The following is an 18587-nucleotide window of genomic DNA, read 5'->3' on the forward strand; positions in this document are numbered from 1 at the left end:
GCCATGCAGACATTGCAGGAGCTGTGTAGGTAATGAATGACTTCTCTGACTGGCGTAATTAGGACGTTTTCCCTTCTTTCTGATGGATAACCTTTGGTGAGGTTATTAACTGATGCAGCCAACTGAGTCTTCAAAGACTGAAGGGAATGATGGCTTGCTTTCTGCCTCTGTAAGCATGTGAAATGTGAGCATTCTATCTGGAAAGGGCAGGCTGGCTTTGCTGATAAGGAACAATATGATACTGGATACCGAGAAAGCATTTGATGAGTGTTCTAGTATTGGACATTTCATTTTTATGTGCGTCTTAAATAATAGAAGTAAATATTGGTGGAGTGCTTTATAATTTTCAAAGGAGAAATGACAGGGACTGATTATTTAGCATTGTGTATCGGAAACTCTGGTGAGTACTTTACATTCATTCTAAGGCCATGTAGCTAGTTAAATGACGGCATTTGAATCATATTTCAGCTGAAAGCCAAACCCGTGTCCTTTTTTAGAGAGAGATTTGTGCTATAGGGCACATGTGCTCACCGGAGAGGCTGAGCTAGAAAGAGAGAAGGTGAAATAACATCCCCCGAGGGGGTAGTCACACCGCAACCCCTTCTGCATTCTCCTCTTGGGATTTTAGGCACACACGCACATGCACCAGGTGTGAGCTATTTGCTGCCGGGTCTGGGGGATTTTAGGCACACATGCACATGCACCAGGTATGAGCTATTTGCTGCCGGGTTTGGTACTCAAACCATAGTCTCCTATGTGGGAGTCCAGCACCTTAACCACTATGCCACCTGTTGGTCCCAGACCTGTGTTCTTATTTTTTTTTTTAAGAGAGAGAATTTTTTTTCCTATAAGGCGTGTGTGCTTGCTGGAGAGAGAGAAAGCAAGAAAGCAAGAAATCACCGTCCATGGGGTATGGCCACACTGCAATCCCTTCTTCTCCATTCTCCTCTTGGGATTTTGGACACACACACACACACACACACACACCTGGCGTGAGTTCCAAGCCACTAGATCTGAGACTCAAACAGTGGTTGGCCATGTGGGAGTCCAACAACATAACCATTAAAATACCCTTTCAGTGGCATCTGAATAGCAGAGTCTATTACTTGGAAAATTTATCCCGATGGTGAGTAAGGATGGTCTTACGTCTGGACATTTGGTTTTCTAGAACGCCCGTGGAAAGAAAGGTCAGCAGTGAAGTGCGAGAGTGAAATGGCGTACTCGTTTTGCCATCTCATAACGGGAGAATTCCTTTTTAGCCTAAAGCCACTGAGACAATTTTGATTAGCAGAAATCACTAGCATTAAGGAAAAATCCAGCAATGGATGAAAAATGTTTTACTCCTGAATGCGCCATTGTTGGTGATCTGACAGGCTTACAAACACATCGTTTGTGCAGTCAGTGCGCGGAAGTGTGTACGATACGTGGTTCTGCCAAGTGGTTCCCAAACAGCCTCCCTCTTCCTGCTGCTCAGGTTGAGCGACATAACCTTTTCTGCTTTGCACACACGGATGCAATTCTTACTAGGTCTTTCGCCCATGTTTCTTTACCCTTTGGTATGATTGCCTTAGGCAAATGGTAAACACATGGAAAAAAAGGTAAGGAGCAAACATCGAAAACGTAGAAATGTCATTTTCCTTTAAATGGTGTATGTGTTTTTTGAGATGAGATTTCCATCTTATCTATTTTCTCCCCCATGTTTTATGTATTTATTTTTAAAATTATTATTCCTACATTAAATTGCTATACATCATTTAGATTGTGAAGAGACCTTACCCAGCATGATTAATGTAATTTATTTTATTTTCTTAGTTTGCTGTGGAATGTGTGCACTCACCAAAGAGAGATGTTTGGGGAGTTAGAAATCACTCAGCTGTGGAATGTGTGCACTCACCAAAGAGAGACGTTTGGGGAGTTAGAAATCACAGGAGGGACGGCCACACTACAGTCCCTTCTCCATTCTCCTCTTGGGATTTTAGGCACATACCCACATGCACCCAGTGTGATTTTCAAGCTACTGGATCTGGGACTCGAACCATGAATTTGGCCATGTGGGAACCAGTCACCCATTACTTCCATGCCACTGACTGGCCCTATCTATTACTTTTGTAAAAGCACCACCATTTACAAGAACTGTGCCATTTGAATCCATTGGAGAACCACTTTACTAAGTATTTGAAAACTTTTTTTCACTAACTCAGTTAAGCAATTAAGTGTAGAGATACTCAGTATTTACTGTGGATGTCATCGTGTTTCTAAGAGAGTAGGGAAATGCTCCAGTTCTTTCAGTCATTGATTCAGCTTATAATTGATTGCTTCCTGTGTGGCAGACACTGTGCTGGGTACAGAGGATCCTCTGGTGAAGAAACCAAACAAAAACAGTCTTCGTCTGGTTAGAGGCTAGTGTTCGAGACAAGTCAATGAAATAAATATACATAAGTTGTGGTAAATGTGATGATAGGATATTCCTAGGACTAGAAGAGGATTTATAGCAGGGCTTGATGGAAGGCAGATGAAAAGGAGGATAGAGAAGGCTGTTCTGAAGAGGTGACCTTTAAAGGGAAAAAGATCTAAAACCCAAGTGAGAATGAGAGGCACAGCGGATACGGCTGGAGAGAGGGAAGGGAGGATTACAGGGCTAGCCAGGATTCATTTCAGCTAAATCAAGATGGAATTGTGTCTTTCTTTCACATACACTTAGCCCAGCACTGGCTGAACCACATTACGAGAGAGCCCCATTTCTTGGATACTGTTTCTCCACCTTGGGGTCCATGGTAGCTACCCATCCGCAGCCAACCAGCGGGAAACAAGAAGGGAAGGAAGCCTGCAGACAGAGTTGTGGTTCAGGTGCTGGCTCCCACATAGCCGACTCTGTGGTCCAAGTCCCAGACCTGACAACTTGAGAAACATGTCAGGTGTGTGTGTGTGTGTGTGTGTGTGTGTGTGTGTGTGTGCGCCCAAGATCCCAAGGGAGAATGCAGAAGGGATTGTTATGTGGCCATCCCCACTGGAGGATAATTTCTCACTTTCCTTCTCTCTCTCTCTCTCTCTCTCTCTCTTTCTTTGACAAGTACACGCACTCTATAGCAAAATTCTTTAAGAAAAAAAAAAAACATAAGAAGGGCTTATATCCTATTAGCCAGAAATCAGTCGTATGAGAACACTCAGATGTGAGGAAGCCTGGGACTGTAGTCTTTGTCTTTGGCAACCACATGCCCAGGATTCTGTTCTTACGAAAGAAGGGGATGGTGTTGAGATAATTGGCACTGTAGTCTACCACATCACTTTTTTTAGAGAGATTTTTGCTATAGGGTACACGCACTCACCAGAGAGAAAAAAACAAGAAACCACCACCTGCGGGGATGGCCACGCCACAGTCCCTTCGCCATTCTCCTCTTGGGATGTTAGGCATGTACCCACACAGGCCTGGCATGAATGTTTTGTCGCTGTTGTTAGATTTTTGCTATAAGGTGCATGTGCTTGCCAGAGAGACAGAGAAAGAGACACAGAAAGTGAGAAATCACTCCACAGGGGGGATGGACATGCTGTAATCCCTTCTCCTCCATTGTCTTGGGATTTTGGTCACACACGCACACCCACCCAGTGGGAGTTTTAAGCTTTCGGTCTAGTTAACCATGTGGGAGTCCAGTGACATACCCATTACAACATCTGCTAGTCTCCCACATCACTTTTAAAACAAGAGACTCATAGCTCGTCTTATTTCCCCTGGGCCAGAGGCAGCTGGTCTTCTCATCCCTTTTCCTACCTCCTGCTCTTTCATACTGTACTTGTCTCCGAGGGAAGAGATGATGATGCATTCGAAGATATATGAGGTTTCTAAGGCCCAGCAGACTCCCTATAATGCCTATCTAGGTATACTACCCATTCTAGTCTTTCCAACTAGTTATTTCTAAACTCTTGACTCAGGCATGACTAGAAAATTTCACTATTTAGTAAGTGAGAATCAATGATATGCAAATAGTATTATTTTTATCCCTGTGCTGCCTAGCAGAGCACCTGGCACGTGGCCTACTAATCGCTTGTTAATTTAGTTATTGACTAATGAAAAGGAGAAGCAGACACAGTGGTAATTTTCAGTGGCCCACCGGGCTAAACACAAGAAACTGATGTGATTATAGATAATAATCCATGTGATTTGCAGAGGGAGAATCAGGAGCAGTTGGTGATTGGCAGAGGTGTAGGTGCTGAGAAGGTGGGAAAGGGAAACTCCAAGATGACTACAAAACCTGCAGCCAGAAATTCTGTTTGGATGATGGGTGAGGAGCTAATTTAGGAGAGAGATAGGAGTTCACTGAGTTTGTATTGGCAGACATCAAAGAACTACAATGTCTCCACAGAAGTAGGAGCACTTCAGCATTCTTTTCTTCCAAAAGGAGTAATTCAGCATTCTTTTGTTCATTGTAGATCCCATCATTGTGACTAATTCTGATCTTCATAGATTTATTTCTAATCATATCGATTTATACATTTAGTGTTATTTTCTTAGTATGTATACGATTTTATTTCTAACTTTTTAATTTTAACTTTAAATCACAAGCATTTTTAATTTTATAAAGTTCCAAGCCAAATATCTAAGAGTGGGCAGAAGGAAATGTGTGTGAAGTAACAAATTATTAGTTAAATTCTTAACCAGGGCCACACTTGATTTTGAAATGTGCCTGGTGTTAAGGAGCTTCTCTACACACAGAGACAAGCAGAAGGCTTTCCATGAGCTGTGTGCAATTTTTAGTTAGTTTCTTGAGTTTGATTTTATTTAGAAGTGACGTGGTATTTTTGAAAAATAAAACCTCAGTCATTTCAAGGAGTACTGTGTACATTGAGATCATTTTTAACAGGCTTAAGAAAGAGGAAAGAATTATTTCATCAGTCAGCATGCTCTCATATCTTCTATGTTCCTCAGGGTAAAGTGACTCTCCAATTGACTCTTCCTTCCTTCCTTCCTTCCTTCCTTCCTTCCTTCCTTCCTTCCTTCCTTCCTTCCTTCTTTTCTTTCTTTCTCTCTCTCTCTCTTTCTCTCTGTCCCTCCCTCCTTTCCTTCCTTCCTTCCTTCCTTCCTTCCTTCCTTCCTTCCTTTCTTCCTTCCTTTTCTTTCTCTCTCTTTCTCTCTGTCCCTCCCTCCTTTCCTTTCCTTCCTTCCTTCCTTCCTTCCTTCCTTCCTTCCTTTCTTCCTTCCTTTTCTTTCTCTCTCTCTCTTTCTCTCTGTCCCTCCCTCCTTTCCTCCCTTCCTTCCTTCCTTCCTTCCTTCCTCTCTCTCTCTCTTTCTTCCTTTCCTTTCCTTTCCTTTCCTTTCCTTTCCTTTCCTTTCCTTTCCTTTCCTTTCCTTTCTCTCTTTCTGTCCCTCTCTCCCTCCCTCCCTCTCTTTCTTTCTTTGCCAGAGGGTGCATGCATTTTGATGGTAGCTTTGTTTTGTAATTTATAAATGATATATGTTACGATATGTTTAGTATAGAGTTCCATGAAAAGATGAATACAGTGGGACCAGCAGTTAGCGTAATGGCTATGTCACTGGACTCCCACGTAGTCGACCACGGTTTGTGTCCCAGACCCAGTGACTTAAAACTCACGCCGGGCGTATGTGCGTGAGTGCCCAAGATCCCGAGAGGAGAATGGAAGAGAAGGGATTGCAGCGTGACCATCCCCCCTGGGGGGTGATTTCTCACTTTCTGTCTCTCTGTCTCTGTCTGTCTGTTTGGTGAGCGCACGTGCCCTATAGTGAAAACCTCTCTAAAAAAAAGAGAAAAGATGAATACAGTACTACAATGAATGTATTACAACCTGATGTATCTTCTCAGGATACAGTGCATTTTTCTAGTGAGAAAGTTCACCAGAGTGTATTCTAATTCTTTGTCGTATGTCTGTCTTAATTACCAACATTAGTTCTACAGGTTCCAGGATTATACTTTTTTGTTCACTGCAGTATGCCCAATACCTAGCACTGGATCTGACCCCTAATAACACCTTAATAAATACTTGTCAAACTCAATGGAGGAAAGCCTGAATAATGCAGCACCTAGATTGATGTAAATTGGACATACAGTTGCTATCCAGTAACTTCAGAAATCACTTTTTCACTCTTGAATCCCCTGGAAATGGTCTTACAGAGGACTCATTTGAAATCTTGACAGAAATGAGCTTGTCAACTCATAAATCTTACACAAGTACTAGTGCAAAAGATAGGCTCTCAGCAGGGCATAACAGAAAGTTTAAGTAGGAAAATGTTCCATACCATAAGTCTCAGGGGAGATGCATTCTGGTTAGTAGAGATTGTTTCTCTCCCTGTCCAAAGTGAGGTTCTGCCAGATTCCTGAATGTCCTGAATAGGGGCTTACCAAATCATGATTGTCCTAATTAGGTCATCTGAAAGTGATACTCCAGTATTATTATCTTATATAGTTGTAAAAACTGTTGTTAGCTAACATAACATGTGAATCTGAGGATTACATCCCAAGACAGTTTTCTTCTATATCTCCAGGCTCTCTTGTCACACTGTCTACACACCCTACAGTAATAACTAGACATACAGATATGCAGTCATACAAACTCAGGTTGATTATTCATATAGATGTGCATAAAGGGGATTAAACATGGGTCAGGACTCCCCACACCTTCCTAGGCCCAGCAAGATGCTATAAATATGGTAGGCATCAGAAAAGGTAGATCTAACTACTAAGAAACTTACAAATCGATTGGGACCAGGGAAGATGGAAGAAGAACACAGATTTAAGTAGTATTTTTAAATGGCTATTATTACTTTGTAAATTTGACCAGAGAGAGGAAAGGAGGGGAAGTGAAAAAGCAAGCAGCCAAGTCTGGGACTCAAACTGCAGTCGGCCATGTGGAAGTCTGGCACCTTACCCACCATGCCACCTGCTGGCCCCCCATCTGCCTCTTCTTAAATGTCTGCTTTAACTCTCTGGCTTCCAATTTGTATTAATACATCTAGTTTTAGTCGTGATTTATTGGCCTAACCAGTCCCTAGATAATATGTACATAACCCTTAACCTTTATGTGCAATAAAGTTCCAGCCAACCTTTGTGGCATCGTCTCTGGCCTCTACCTTCATATATTCATACCTTTGCTCAACATCTTTCCCTCCCTTTTCTTTCCAGTGTCAGGACTTTGTTCACAAGTCATCTCATGTGCACTGTCTGTTTTTGTCAAAGTTTCTGCGTTTTCTAGCCTTCGAAATCATCATACACCTGACAATCACAATAGCAGGTGTCTCGGTCAACCCTGGACTACAGGTGTGCAGCCATTAGTTTCTCCAATACAGAGTAGGGTTCTTGTGCTTTGTTCGTGCCAAAGATTGTGTTTCCTTATCTCTGTCATCGTGCAGCAATCAGAATATTAGTGAGCAATGAACAGTGAATGAGGCCCCAAAAGGAAGACTATAAAGAAGGAAGACAGTGGAGCTGGATCAGAAGGATGAAAACTTGGTAGGGAAGGGACCAGCAGTTAGTGTGGCTATGTCACTGGACTCCCATGTAGTCAACCGTGGTTCGTGTCCTGGACCCAGTGGCTTAAAACTCACGCCGGGTATGTATGCATGTGTGCCCAAGATCCCGAGAGGAGAATGGAGGAGAAGGGATTGCAGCATGGCTATCCCCCCTGGGGGGTGACTTCTCGCTTTCCGTCTCTCTGTCTCTCTCTGTCTGGTGAGCACACTTGCCCTCTAGCAAAAACCTCTCCAAAAAAAGAAAAGAAAAAAGATAACTTGATAGGGAAGTACAGACTTCAAACGATTTTGAAGGGGATTATCTGATTTTTCTAATTTATGTTTGACTTAAAATAAACCAACACATTTATTTTGGGCTTTTGTGTGCTCCATCCCATACATGTTTACCCCCTGGAAGAAGGCAGTCTTGAGAAATGTACTCTGTGCTCTATTTGTTTCATTTATTTGTTCATTTAACTATTTTGTGAGGCTAAGTGAGAATTTTCTTTCTTTCCTTTTTTTATATTTTGCTAGAGAGAGAAAGTAAGAAAGCATTCTCCAGGGGGAATGGCCACCCTGCAATTTCTTCTCTTCCATTCTCGTCTCAGGACTTTGGGCACGTGCACATGCACCCGAGGGGGTTTCCTGAACTGCAGGGTCCAGGGCTCGAACAACAGAGTTGGCCATGTGGGTTCCAGCCACCTTAACCACCACACCACCCACTGGTCCTGGTTGGGAATTTTCAAAGCGGGGGTGGTGGTGGTGGTGGTGGTGGCTAGAGGACAGGGAGTCGATCTGTAGTTGAATGCCAACTCACATACCACAGTGGTATTCCTAGAACATTTGTGACCTTAACATCACTCCCCTGCTCTGTCGTGATTACCGTCACAGGGCAGGGTATGTCTGCCCATAACTGTGACATGCCCCGTGAGAGGAAGAACCCCGGATGTTCCTAATCATAAAAGCACACCTGTGAAGGCCAACAGGTGGCATGGAGATTGAGGCACCAGAGCCCACATGGCCGACTGTGCGGTTTAAGTTCCAGAATGGGTGGCTTAATAATCATGCCGGGCATGTGCGCATGTGTGCCCAAAATCCCAAGAGGAAAATAGAGGAGAGAGACAACAGCATAGCTGTCCTTTCCCCGGCTAATTTCTCACTTTCCCTCTCTCTCTCTCTCTCTCTGGTGAACACATGCACCCTATAGCAAAAAACTAAAAATAAATTAATTAATTAAAATATACACTTGTGATCTTGTATTTATGACCATCACCTGTTCACTTCTGTCCTTTTCTATTTCTAAAGTGGCTGCATTTTCAAGATTCTTGTTACTTGTGACCAATTCTTGCAATAAATTAGCTTTACTTCGCCCCCCACCCCCAGTCTGATTCTTAATCTTTTTCTTATCCCCAAGGTTTCTACACACATTTTAAGTTGAGGGGTTGTTTCTTGTACATAGTAGCTATTCAATTATTTTTCTTTAAAAAAAATGATTTCTGAGGGCCAGTAGAGGAAGTGGAGGTTAAGGCAGCTGGATCCCACATGACCAATCCCATGGTTAGAGTCCTGGACAAAGAAACCTGAAAATCATGCCTGGTGTGTGCACACCCAAAATCCCCAGAGGAGAATGGAAGAGATGAGACTGTGGCTTGGCCATCCCCCTGGGGAATGATTTCTCTTTCTCTCTCTCTCTCTCTCTCTCTCTCTTTCTCTCTCTCTCTCTCTTTCTTCAGTGAACACATGCACTCTATAGCAAACTTACAGAAAAGAGAGAGAAAGAGAGACATTTGTGACATACTGGGTCGTCAGAAAAGTCATGATGCACTTTTGCATAGAAGGATATGCCATGACTTTCCTGACAACCCAAAAGATTAGCCATAGGCATGATTTTTCCCTTTTCATGGGAGGACTTGCTGTTTCCCCCATAGCTCCTGTGTAGAGGTGGTGCCAACATGCTAGATGACAAGATGCTGCCTGACACTCAGGTTCCTGCTGTTCAGTGGCAATTCAGTCAATATGCTTTAATGACCCTGTGAAGGATATATTTTAATGGAATTGCCCTTAATATTTAGGTGCCCCTGTTTTCTGTGGGGCCAGCGTGCTCAGAATGCTAATCTAACTCATTTGCCCTCTCATTATGCAATAGAAGTCAGATGCTTTAAATTAATTTGCTTTTGCCCTGAGTTTCCTGTACTCATTTGGTGTTTTAATCCAGTGAATTAGTGCTTGATAGGCACTGAGAAATTCAGCCTCTCCATTTATCATTTTTGATAAGTCATTTCTGTCTGGGGCATCATTCTGGCTAGACACGATGCCTTTATATGTCTGGTGAGTCACAGGGGGCGTGGACACCATCAGCCCTGTGATTAAGCCTGCTGTGCTTTCCTTAGAACACGCTGAGGGCACCTCAGAAACTGGCTTCCGTAATGCGCCTGCTTTCCTTTTGTTCTTTTCTTTTCTGTTGTTTTTGTTCGTTTTTTTCTCATTGTCACTCAGAGAGTCTGAATATCGGTGGCCAGGCATGAGGTGTGAAAAAATTTTCTTTCTCAAAGATCTTTGAACACGTCAGCATTGGCTGGGGACTGTCTGCCGGGATTCTCACTTCCAGCAGACTGTTGATGGGAGGCCTCCCTCTACCTTTGCTAGGCTTCCCTTTGACGCCGGGCACTTCACTTCTCATGTCCCCCTGAGAATCTTGATTTCTGAATGTCGCCAACTTAGCACCGCTCAGGAAGACTTTACCAGAGGCAATGCTCCTCCTTCCTCCCATCACTGCTGCCCAGTGACAACGACAGCTCTTGTTCACAGAAAACCAGGTCGTTTTTAAGCACTCCTTTCTAAACCCATATGAATGCGTGGAGCCAAAGAAGGCAGAAAGCTGTTAGTCCTATAAATAATGTTAGTTTTCAGCTTGGATCAATATTATCCTCATTATTTTCATATTGTAAAGTGTTAGTTGCTAGTCTTCATAGTCAGTACTTTAGAAACCAAGAGTCCCTGCCCCTGCCATAGCAGCATGCTGCTAAGATGCTGTGTTCCACAGGCTGGGACCACATGGGAGGCCCTCCTAGGTTTGACTCCAAGTACGTACCTATAGGATGTGTACATAAGTATGAAAAGTGAGGCGATTTCCCCAAGGCACTGCTGAAACTATAAAGGAGTCATTAAGCTCTCAAAAAGTAAATAAGATGGCAGCCTTTCTTTGTGTGTCTAACTCGAACTTCCTTAATTAAATTACAATCATGCGAAGTTTTCAGATTAGTGTCTTCTACGATATAGGAGACATAATATCAAATTTTAGAAAATGGACATTTATAGGCTGAGGCAGGAGGATCACGATACAGTGAGACCTTGTTTTTAAAAAAAAGAGGTTAGGGGCCAGCAGATGGCATAGTGGTTAAAGTGCTGGACTTCCATGTGGCTGAGCAGGGTTTGAGTCCCAGACCTGGCAGCTCAAAACTCACTGGGCTCATATGTGTGTGTGCCCAAGATCCTAAGAGGGGAATGGAAGAAAAGGGATTGAGGCATGGCCATCTCCCCAGGGAGGGAGAGTGAGTTCTCACCTTCTGTCTCTCTGTCTCTGTCTCTCTGGTGAGCACACGTGCCCTATAGTAAAAAAAAATGTCTAAAAATAATAATTCAAGAAAGGAAAACTGTGTGATGTAACAAAAAATTATAGTAAGAAAGCATCATATAAGAATGCTCTGGGGACATTTCAGTGGCCCAGTGGATGCTACAGTTTAATGGGAAGGTTGTAAATAAATGAACAAGTAATGTACGAGACTGTACATGCTCTGAAGTAAATCAAACAAGATATAGGAGAGGCCAGTTTAGAGACGCTGATCAGAAAAGACCTCTCTGAAGGTGACATCATTTGAGTGAAGACCTGAGAGATGAGATGTCAAAGAAGCCAATCAATGAGTCAGGGGAGGAACAAGCATACGAGGAGCCCTGGGGTCGGGGAGAGGGCGGGCTCAGGGGAAGAGACCACCGCTGTGTACCTACAGAGGCATAGAAGACCGCCTGCCTTTGAGCTCAGATTAAATCCCCGTGACTCTGCTGTCTTCACCTTTCATCCTCCCTGGCCTATCAAATCCCAACTCCCGAAAGTGGTCACTAAACAAAAGAAAGCCACTTCCCATCAGGCCACATGCTCCCATTGTCTCTTCCTCTCAGCCAAGGTGGCACAGAGCTCATTTCTTATCTGGAATTGATGATTGGATATAAGGTACCTTAGGATCAAAAGACCAAGGTGCAGCCTCAATGAATCTCTAACTTTGTGACCAGCACTGGCAAAAATATATCTTTTCCGAGGCCTGCCATTGGCAGCAGGACATGGCTGTTGCATGTGGCATCAGGGGCACTAGTGCTCCTGTGTCTGTTTTCTGCAGTGAGAAAAGTCAGAAGCCAAATGAAGAGGCCTTATTATCTAATGTTTTTATAAACATTAGAACATTCCTGAAAATGCTATGCACTTTCATTGATCTCTTTCCTAATGGCTCTACACGTAGAATGTGACATTTTTAATGGTCCTTAAAGATCTTGCAAATGCCATCGATCCATTGTCTGTATAACTTGGGGAATAAGGGACATTACAGGAGGGAAGGGGAAAATGCCGTGAAAGAATTTCTCATGTGAATTTGGGAAGGGGTAGGAATAGCATGCTACAGTGCCTTTTGAGTCTGGGGAGAGGGGGAGAGACTGTTGCCTAGTGACGTAGTGCGTGGAGCCAGATGATTTGAGTCTAAATCTCAACTCCACAACTTGTTGTCTGTATGACCTAGGCAATATGTTTAATCATTTTGAGTGTCATTTTCCTTATCAGTAACACAGGGACAATAATAACACCTAAAGCAGCTTAGTGCTAGGCACATCACATCCATTATCTAGACTGATACTCAGTTTTCATGACTGTTGTATAGACTTAGCATTGTTGACGAGTGTTGTTTCTGGTCAGATTTGCAGGGTCCTTCCCTTCCCCTGGGGAGAGGTTATACTTGGGTTTCCTTGACGTGAGTCTTTCATCACGGAAGTAACAGTACTAGTCCCCTACTCTGCCACACGCAGGACTACTGCTTTCTTGGTCTGTTTTTCCAAAGACTAATCGAAAAGCATTTGATTTTTAAAAATGGTTTCTAAAACACCAAGTATGAGATTTAGAGAGATGTGTATTGATTAAATCCCATCCTCATCTCTAAAACCCTGACGAGTGTGTTTTGTTACCTGCTGTTGAAAAGCCTTCTCTTTTCCATCTGTCTTTACTTTTTAAAGTATGTACTTCCTATTTTATGCATTTATTTTTTTAAAGTTTATTCCTTTGTCTCTTCCATGAGAGAGAGAGACAGAGACAGAGACATAGAGAAATAATTCCCGAAGGGTCTTCACACTGCAGTCCTCGCTCAGCATCGGGCCCTGTTGGGTGGGCACACGCATCCTCAGCATACTTGGGAGGTCTCTGGGTGCGAGCCTGAAACCTTCACGTGTGGGTCAGCCTCGCAGCGTCGTGCCTCACTGCCGCGTCACTGTCCAGCCCATCGTCTCTATTTCCTTAGGCAATCAGTGGCCACTAATTAGAGGAACAGACACGATGGGAAAAATCACTAGAGAAAGCGAATAGGAAAGGGATGATCAAAACAGGACTACCCAAAAGGCCTTGTGAAACAAACATGAATTTCCCTATTTTTCACCCCTTACCTCCTTTGTCTCTCACCCCTCATTTTCTACAGGTCTTGCTCTGCATCACCTACACCCCGACATTTGACCTCAATGGCAGTGCTGTGCTGAAGATCGCGGAGGTGAGTGTGCTGCCTGCTCACCAGCTGGGAGGAATAGTAGGGTGGGACTGAGCCCTAGCGGTGGAGCAAGCCCCCTCCAGTGACTGCTGTGGGGTTTGCACTCTGAAGCTGATCGAGGGCAGCATACTGTCGTCCACCCTCCTTAATGTGCGCATCTCAGAGCTCTGCATGCTTGGGTTTCCTTGACGTGACGCTTTCATCATGGAAGTAACAGTACTGGTCCCCTACTCTGCCACACGCAGGACTACTGCTTTCTTGGTCTGTTTTCCCAAAGACTAATAGAAAAACATTTGATTTTTTAAAAAAAGGTTTCTAAAACACCTAGTATGAGATTTAGAGAGATGTGTATTGATTAAATCTCATCCTCGTCTCTCAAACCCTGACGAGTGCACTGTGTTGACTTGTTGAAAAGCCTCCTCTTTTCCGTCTGTCTTACTGCCTAGAGTGGTAGGTGCCTTCCAGCATTTACACGAATATGTCCAGCAGAAAACTTGGCTTTCTGAATCTCTGGCTTTGGGAAACATCATCATTTAAAAGTTATGCTTTAATGTGTTCAGAATAATTTTCATTCAATTTCTTGGAAAGAATATCCTGGGAACCAGCAGTTAGCGTAATGGCTATGTTGCTGGACTCCCACGTAGTCGACCGGGGTTCGTGTCCCGGACCCGGTGGCTTAAAACTCACACCGGGCGCATGTGCGTGCGTGCCCAAGATCCCGAGAGGAGAATGGAGGAGAAGGGATTGCGGCGTGACCATCCCCCCTGGGGGGTGATTTCTCGCTTTCTGTCTCTATGTCTCTGTCTGTCTGGCGAGCGCACTCGCCCTACAGTGAAAATCTCTCCAAAAAAAAAAGAATATCCTCAATATGTTTTGACAAAAGTATACATTTGGACCACAAATAGACAGTGGTTTTCTGAATTCTAAAATTGTATAGAGAAAGCACAATTATCAGCACTTACTGGTAATATAAGGAGTCTTCAACGAGTTCATGGAAAAATGCATATTATGAAAAAACTATACATGGACTTCAAAAATATTTGGCACCAAAATAAATTTGTACTTCCATTTTCCAGACTCCTTTGAAGTCCCTACATCTTTATATTAACAGACACATGTGCTTTCTACTGTGTGAAATTAAGAGTGAAAATCATCTTGAGAGACTATAAAAAGCATGTGTATTGGGGCCGGCAAGTGGCATGGTGGTTAAAGGCATTGGACTCCCACATGGCCGACCATGGTTCAAGTCTCGGATCTGGTGGCTTGCTTTCTCACTTCCTCTCTATCTGTCTGTCTCTCTCTGATCAAACTGGAGAATAATAATGATAATAATAATAAGTAAAGTTAAATAAAATAATTCTTTAAAAAAAAGGCATGTGTATCTATAAAAAAAAATTGACTTCTCAGAATGACATAAATTAGTTTTCAACTATGTACCAATACAGATATAAAGAACACTTTTCTTTAGCACTTTTCTGTTTTACTCTATAGAAAAAAAAAAAAAAAAGAATAGTTATTGGGGCCAGCCGGTGGCATGATGGTTAAGGTAGCTTCATCCCACATGGCCAACTTTGTAGTTCAAGTCCTGGATCCAACAGCTTAAAAAAACACACCAAGCACATGTGCATGCATGCCCAAAATCCTGAGAAGAGAATGGAGGAAAAGGGATTATATTATGGCCATCCCCCTGGGTGTTGATGTCTCACTTTCTCTCTCCCTCCTCTCTCTCTGTCTCTTTTGTCTCTTTCCTATGAATTCACACCCTGTAGCCAAAAAAAAAAAAAGGAAGAAGAAGAAAGAAATAGAATAGTTTACCTGTATTCATTTTAAACTGCATTCTAAACAATTCCCTAAGAGTCCTCTTATTATTTGCGGGTTCACTTTACAAAGGACCTTGCAGTTTCTGAAAACAGCAAGAAGCAGGGTTGACACATGTATGGCTGTCAGCCCTCCTCCATCTGAAAGTGGAGGGGCAAGGCACAGTATCACTATAGCCACTGCCTGGTGGGTAGGGGGACAACGAGGAGTCAGAGTCACAAGGCCCTGAGGAGGAGAGAGAGATGCCAGGGAGCGCCACTCTGTCCCTGGAGAGGAGTCGTCGTTTGTCCTTATCACCCTCACAGGAACTCGTTTTTGAATGAGAATCTGAATGATTGAAAATAGAATTCCTGAAGAGTAGACATACATGGTCAACTTTTCAGGAATTTTGAAGGGTGCTCACTGAGAGTATCTGGAAGCCAGAAGAAAGACTCAGCAGGTCTCTTCAGATAGAATGCAATATCTAAACACAGCAATCTTGTCAAAACCAGAAAAGGAAAACACAACAAAAGAGAAAAAAAAATCTCAGCTGAAGAATGATACAAGTATAAAGGCTCTGGATCTTGATTCAAAGAATGGACTCTGGGAGCTCAGTGCTGGAACGAGTATCTCAGCTCTGCCACCTATTGGGGTGTTGTCAAGCCCTCCCTGGGCCTCATGCTCACTCTCTGTAGAAGTGACAAGTAGAACCCACCCATAACATTGCTGTGCCAATTAGGTTAGAAAAGTACAAGCCACATAAAAAGCTTTTAGTCCAGCCACAGAGTCAACATTAAATGTTTTCTATTGTCACTTTTTGAAATAGTTAAGGAACCAATTCATTGAAATACCTTTAAGTTTTAAAAGTCATGTGGAAATGTAGGAGAAGAAATCTAGCTGTTCTCTTTGTCCTCACTCTGGTGTACATTGGCTGTCACTCAAGGATAGTGTTTACCTTGAAACCTGTTGGTCAGGAAATAGGATGTGTACATAAGTATGAAAAGTGAGGCGATTTCCCCAAGGCACTGCTGAAACTATAAAGGAGTCATTAAGCTCTCAAAAAGTAAATAAGATGGCAGCCTTTCTTTGTGTGTCTAACTCGAACTTCCTTAATTAAATTACAATCATGCGAAGTTTTCAGATTAGTGTCTTCTACGATATAGGAGACATAATATCAAATTTTAGAAAATGGACATTTATAAAATATCCAGCTAGTGATAGTATTTTCTGTTTGATTTCATGAACAACCATTTTTTAAAGAATTATTTTATTAAACTTTATTCATTTATTTTAATTTGACTAGAGAGGGAGAAGGAGAGGGAGAAGGAGAGAAAAAGAGAGAGAGAGAGAGAGAGAGAAAGTGAGAAAGCAAGCCCCCAGGTCCAGGACTCAGCCATATGGGAGTCCAGCTCCCCCAACCACCTGCAGCCCCATGAACAACCATTTTTAAAACACCTTGTGGATCCATAATCCTTTTCCTCAAGTGAAAGTCGAGGCCAAGATTTCTCTTAGTACTATGTCCAGATTGGTAGATAATGTTGTTTTCCAAGGATCGTTACTTTAATATAGAAAAAAAAAGTTCGGCAGTAGAAACTGCCAAGGACTTGAGATTAAGATAGAGGTAGAGCCATAGCTAGAAGCTAATTTGAAGATGGTTAATGATACTGATCCACTGAAAAGTTTCCATTTCATGTCTACGAAAGGCTCTTCTATGGATTTCTCAAAGGCAGAAAGCCTAGTGTGTGGATATTTGATATTATTATTGAAGCTTCCAGTTTTTAACCCTGTGGCATGATCTCAGGTTCAAGCAAACTCTGTCTTGAAGACAAATTTTTTTTTTTCCCTAAGATTCCTGTTTTCAGAACCCTTCCTTTTCCACTCCTTCTCTCCATCCACCCCTGTATTCCAAAACATTGGTTAATAATGGTTTCTACTAGTCATTGAGTCTCAAGGGCATGGCAATAAGTAGCATTTTATACATACTTTTTTGTAATCTCTACTGCAACCAGCCTGGTAAAGAATCCCCCAAAAAGAGAGGTTAATTTGCTTGCCCATATTTCTCCAGTTAGATATTTAAGTCCAGACTTTTAAATTGCAAACATGTGCAGTTAACCACATACTATTTTGCTTCCTGACTCTTTTCAGTCTTAGAAGATATTAGTAGATTATTTTTATGCTAATAATGGTAGTGCTGAAATTCTTGAGAGTCTTTATCCCCCTCGCAGCTTTGGTGAATAATTGCTATATAGCATTTTTCATATGAAGCTGTGGTATTGGTACTTTGACATTTTTTGTGACCATAGATTTAAGAGGTCATTAGGAATTCATCACTTTTTCTTTTTTGGCATCTTTAAATGTTGGTAGTATTTTTTCCAGGCGTTATGTTACCATCGCTGGGGCTGGAGTTTAACAGTACTTCTTCTTGTTCCCACAGAGAGCTAAAAACTCCTTGAGGATCCAAATTTACCACCAAAGATTCTAATCTAGCAGTTCTAGTTGTCACCAAAATATTCGATGTTTTAAGTTGGGCTGATTTACAGCTCTTGAAATGCTCAGTGGTCTTTTTTTTTTTTTTTTCTCCAACGAGTTAGCATTATTTTTCAGACATATCTCAAATAAAATATTCTGCTATTAAGAAACAGATAGTCTCCAGATATAGTCCATAAGAAAAGTATGCAGGGGTTTGATCCATTTATTGTGGGAGCATCTCAGAGCACCCTGTTATGTTATATTTCTCTGTAAGACTGGGACGGGTAGCTCCACCTCCTGGAAAAAAGACTAGGTAAGGGAATAGGTCTCAAAACAGCTGAGACCCCTAACGTGAGAAAATCCCACTCTAAGGAGCTTCCTGTTTCCTTCCCGAAACCCTTTCTTTTCCTGCCTGTGGGTCCCGCTTTATTGGTTCTCATTTGAATCCTCTGAGGTGTCTGCTTACTACCAGATGAAGCTTTAGCAAGCTTGTCCTCCTTTTGCAAGGAATTTCTCATCTCCCTTTAACCTCTGACTTAGGTGACTCTTGAAGACCTTATTTGGAGTCAGAAGACACTCCCAGCCATGAGAGTTCCTTGCTGCTTCATTTTGAGCTGGTTCACAGGACAGAGGCTGGGTCTCAGTGGATCTATAGACTAAACAAAAGACTTGGCCTGGGAAGATGCAGGAATTGATGGGTTGAGGCAACTTAAGCCATTTTAATATGCCTCCTTAAGCCAAGAAAAACAGGAGGAAGAAGAAAGTCACAAGCAGAATTTTTCATGTATGTCTGGCATTTTATGAATTTCCTTTATCTTTAAGATCCAAAAGGAAAACCAAGAAATTTCCCTACCCAGCCTGGCCATCAGACTTACTTATACACATACAAGGGGTCCTCAAAAAAAGCTTGAGGAAAATGTGTATTCTGAAAAAAACTACACATGGATTTCAAAATGTTTTTGTACCATAACAAACTCATACTTAAATTTCATTTTCCACAAACTTTTTGAAGTCCCTTCATGTATTGTAGGGATAACAAGGACAACCTCAACTCACTGTGTGTGTATGCTTGT

The 18587-nt window shown here is 42.4% G+C and overlaps 1 protein-coding gene across 1 annotated transcript in view; it reads left to right on the forward strand.

Moving 5' to 3' along the window:
* The window catches only part of ARFGEF3 (ARFGEF family member 3), a 191545-nt gene that overhangs the window by 66388 nt on the left and 106570 nt on the right, over positions 1-18587 (forward strand). Inside the window, exon 5 of the mRNA XM_006151079.2 lies at positions 13183-13251. Coding sequence (XP_006151141.1) covers positions 13183-13251 — 69 coding nt within the window. The remainder of the gene's footprint in view (positions 1-13182; positions 13252-18587) is intronic.

Source organism: Tupaia chinensis, unplaced genomic scaffold (assembly GCF_000334495.1).
Source record: "Tupaia chinensis unplaced genomic scaffold, TupChi_1.0 Scaffold000313_1, whole genome shotgun sequence".
Classification (NCBI taxonomy): Eukaryota; Metazoa; Chordata; class Mammalia; order Scandentia; family Tupaiidae; genus Tupaia; species Tupaia belangeri.